The sequence below is a fragment of the Panicum hallii genome, chromosome 4 (genome assembly GCF_002211085.1).
Source record: "Panicum hallii strain FIL2 chromosome 4, PHallii_v3.1, whole genome shotgun sequence".
In the NCBI taxonomy this organism is placed as follows: Eukaryota; Viridiplantae; Streptophyta; class Magnoliopsida; order Poales; family Poaceae; genus Panicum; species Panicum hallii.
The window spans coordinates 45,640,840-45,645,098 of record NC_038045.1 but is presented as its reverse complement, the minus strand read 5'-3'; the positions used below and the strand labels follow the sequence as shown (position 1 = coordinate 45,645,098).

Sequence of the window (4,259 nt, the reverse complement as noted above, 5' to 3'; positions counted from 1 at the left end):
AAGATGCACACAATCTATTTTGCATCTTACCGTTCCGAGCCATTGTGCTTGGATTCGAAACTTTGAAAGATCTAGAGATGAAAGCTATAGCTTCTCTTTTGCCCGTTCGGGTTGGCACTCTTCTTTATTGTTATTTCACATCTTTTTTGAATTATTGGGGAAATGAGGTTCATGTCCTTTTTCACTCTGTAAATGCGTATAATGGGTTGACAAGGTGGGTTAATTTTCTTTCAACGGATATCCATTTTTTTACACTAGTATGGTAGTTAAAATTACATAGTAGCAATGATCAATTTCCGGTGCAAATTTAGTAAAAAACAACTTCTTTTATTTCTATGCCCATGAGCACCCTTTTTTCCCCCTGAAGGATCAAGCACCTTTCTTGCTCCATGCCGAGACAAGTGAGCGTACATTATTGATGCCATGGCACGATCGGACGGCTGCGAAGGGTGCCACCTCAGCCGCAGCGCCCCCAACAGCAACCGCCGCCGGGATGCCGGTCGCTCTATAAGTACCGACACGTCGCGGCTCCCTTTGCTCGCATCGCACCCAAGAAAACCGCCTGCTCCCCCTGCGAAACAACCCGCACTAGTAGTAGTTGTGGTCAAGTGTTCGGCACCTCGCGCAACTCCTGGTGCGGCGCGTGTCCGCGAGCGGGCGCGCCAGCAGCAGCAGCAACGGCGGCGGCGGCGGCAGCCATGTCGAACCAGGACGTGGTGCTCCCGGACATGGGCATTGCGGCGGCGGCCTTGCCGGGCCCCGGGCGCGCCCTCTTCGTGTGCCGCGGCGCCGCGGGCGCCGTCTCGTCGCTGCGCAGGGGCGCGTACGGCGGCCTCGGCCTCCCCGGCGCGGCCGACGGCGGCGCCGGCGGCGAGCCGTTCCTCGGCGCCCGAGCCCCCGCCCCCGCAGCGGTGGCGGGAAGGACCTGCACCAGCCGGGTCGTCGAGGCCATCCGCGCGTCGTCCCCGACCCGCTGCCCCGCCGTCGACGAGTGCGACGCGTGGACGGTGAGTCGCCGCATGCGCCGTTCTTGTGTGTGCCGGCCGGCAGGCTCCGTGCCCGGCGGTTTGTTGCGTCCCTGTTGTGAGCGGCCAGGTTTGATCGATCGATCTTGCGCGTGCAGAGGAAGCACCCGTCGGCGCTGGGCAGCTTCGACCAGGTCGCGGCGGCGGCGAAGGGGAAGAGGATCGTCATGTTCATGGACTACGACGGCACGCTCTCCCCGATCGTCACCGACCCCGACATGGCGTTCATGACCGCCGAGGTGAGTGAGATCGACATCACTGACTCGTCAGCTAGGTGTCAGTTGCGCTCGTCCCGATCCTCTCGTGCTGACAACGTCTTGTCGCCGGCGCGCGCGCGCAGATGAGGGAGGCGGTGCGCGACGTCGCCAAGCACTTTCCCACGGCGATCGTGACCGGCCGGTGCGTCGAGAAGGTAACGCACATTCCAGCGTCTCAGCAGAACCTCATTGCACTCGGCATCGTCCGTCAACACACATGCTCTGAGGTCTGAGCTAACCAAGTTTCCTTGTTCATTGCTCTTTCTTTGCCGTTCAGGTCTGCAGCTTTGTTGGCCTCTCGGATCTCTACTACGCCGGCAGCCACGGCATGGACATCAAAGGCCCAAGCTCCAAGGTACCCAGCCGGCCATCTCATCTCCCTATCCTTTTATCTCTTCTCTCCACCGTCACCCAACTAGTAGCCATAGCCCATGCAGCCGTAGCATCTTTCTTCAATTCGCCTGACTCCATTGCCACTTCTCCTGAATTTCCAGGACGACCAGACGGTCCTGCTGCAACCAGCTCGCGAGTTCCTGCCGGTGATCGACAAGGTGTGTCTCTAGCTCACCCCTCTTGTTGCTATCACCAATCAGTTACCACACCGTCAATGCTTTTGGGCCGTGTAAAAAGTTGCTACTCCTCCAGTAATTAGTTGAGCCATGAGGAACTCACCGTCTCACGCGACGCATGGGCAGGCGTTCAGGGCTCTGGAGGAGAGGACCAGGGCCACGCCGGGGGCCAGGGTGGAGCACAACAAGTTCTGCCTGTCCGTGCACTTCAGATGCGTCGCCGAAAAGGTGAGTCCTCGCCGTCGGGTCTCGCCGGCCGGCCGGCACACCGCTCGCCGTTCTGGTAGTAGCAGTAGTCTTACAACATCCCTAGCCCTTGGATGCCAATCCTGTGTTCTAGTTTAGGCGCGAGTCAAACGATGCAGCAGCAAGGTTAAAACGCCACGCAGCTTATTCAAATGGGCGATGAACAATCGTCGTGCAGTGCAGTGCATGTGCCTTGGGCTTGATGCTGACTTGCATCGATCGTCGTCTTCAACAAACTAACCGGCTGCTGCTCCCCGGACTTGTTGCCTGCAGAGCTGGAGCCCATTGGCGGAGCAGGTCAAGGCCGTGCTCCGGGACTTCCCCGAGCTGAAGCTCACCGAGGGCAGGAAGGTCCTGGAGATCCGGCCGTCCATCATGTGGGACAAGGGCAGGGCCGTCGAGTTCTTGCTCAAGTCGCTCGGTAAGTGCCGCATGGCGGCGTGCCATCCTTGTCGTCCTCCTTGTCGCCGTCGCCGGTCTCGTCACCGCGCGCGAGACTAAAAATCTTTCTGATCTCTGACGGCTTTGTCCGCTGGCTGTGTTCTCCCCTCTTAGGATTCGACGACCGGAGCGACGTCCTGCCGGTGTACATCGGGGACGACCGGACCGACGAGGATGCTTTCAAGGTGCGTATTTTTTTACACACGATCAGTTAGTTACACGCAGCACACGGACAAAGTTTACAAGTTGCAGTTTTCCATTGCCAACATGTCGATCGTACTGTCGCTTTACATGTTGCGACACTGCTGATTAATTTCAACTGTCCCGTTTGTTCCAACCGTGACATGGTAAAAAAGAAAGAAATTCAATCAAACTTCTTTTAACCTTTGTTTTAGGTGTTGAAGAAGAGAGGTCAAGGTCTAGGGATCCTCGTCTCCAAGTGCCCCAAGGAGACAGACGCCTCATACTCTCTCCAGGACCCCACTGAGGTAAATATAATTACAACATGACACAGTCACTGTAAACTACTCATTCCATCACTCTCTAAGCAAGTTGTCGACCGATCGATAGCTCATGCACCTTGGTTTTCCAGGTCATGGAGTTCTTGGTCCGGCTGGTCGAGTGGAAGCGGCTGCGATCGCTGTCGCCGTCGGCGCGCCCAAGGGCGCAGCAGCAGAAGTAGCACGCACGGTGGCGGATCACACGCAGCTCGTCGTCGATCGCTGCTGCGTGATGCTGGCGCTGATCGCGAAGAAGTCGATCTCCGCATGTTTAATTAGTAGTTAGCTAATTGTTAATTGTGCACTAATAACCCTCCCCTAGATACATGCCATCGTGGCTGTCAACCCCCAGGCCGGCCCCAGATGTGAACCGGCGGCAACCTGATTGTTCTAGCCGCATGGGTTTTGGGAGGCAGGCATCCATGTGCGAAGCTGCCTGCGGTCCTTAGCTTAACCCAGGAAGGTTCATCCCCCTGCTGTATGAATTGTGATGACTACTAGCTGTGACTCTAGCCTGCACTACTACTACCCTCCTGTAAAATGTAACATAAGAATTTTATTCTAATGGCAGCTATGTACTACTTCCTTTGCTGAAGACTGATGAACTCATTGCATGCATATGTGCTGAGTTGAACTCCTGATGGCTTTGTTTATTATTGTCCAATTTATGCACACATATGCCTGCTCAAATACATCTGGTACAAGGACTTGCCACATTCTCATCCGGCAATACTCATTAGTCGCCCGCCTTGGGATGGTGACAAGGTGGATGAACTGAAGTTTAGTATGTGGCTCCGAAGAAAGAATTTCAGTACACTCTAGAGGTATAATTGAATGGTGACTCCTAATACATTTCAAGGATATTCTTGTATGAGATTCATGACTTGTTAATTGAAGCATCCTTGTATATTTATTCAGAGAAAAATAAGGCACGCGGCTACGGTGCTAAAATCATAAGTTTGTTTGATTAATTGATGAATACAATTAATGAGAGAACTTGTTTGACTCCTGGGGAAAAACATTAATTAGAGAACTTATCTGGGACAGGACTTACATTTTTTTTAGATTAAGGCATAACCGGCCTCGACCGAAAGGAAAGGTCCACAGCCCGGGACAGGACTTACATAAGGCGCCCACACACTGAAAGAGCAATAATCTGATTGATTAGTTTAAACTTCCCTCCTGGGTTCAAAGCATGTCTTTTACAACCCAAGACTTGAC

At 54.2% G+C, this 4,259-nt stretch overlaps 1 protein-coding gene across 2 annotated transcripts; it reads left to right on the top strand.

Moving 5' to 3' along the window:
• Window positions 1-698: 698 nt before the first annotated feature.
• Window positions 699-3,602, top strand: LOC112889738 (probable trehalose-phosphate phosphatase 8). 2 transcript variants are annotated; one of them, XM_025956503.1, is made up of 11 exons: window positions 699-831; window positions 910-1,007; window positions 1,124-1,264; window positions 1,366-1,437; window positions 1,560-1,637; window positions 1,777-1,833; window positions 1,978-2,079; window positions 2,371-2,518; window positions 2,653-2,723; window positions 2,934-3,026; window positions 3,131-3,602. In XM_025956503.1, the coding sequence occupies exons 1-11, from the start codon at window positions 699-701 to the stop codon at window positions 3,218-3,220; spliced, it is 1,083 nt and encodes a 360-aa protein (XP_025812288.1). In that variant the 3' UTR covers window positions 3,221-3,602. The 2 variants fall into 2 exon arrangements, with proteins under 2 accessions (XP_025812288.1, XP_025812287.1); XM_025956502.1 differs by having other exon boundaries at window positions 699-1,007.
• Window positions 3,603-4,259: the final 657 nt, after the last annotated feature.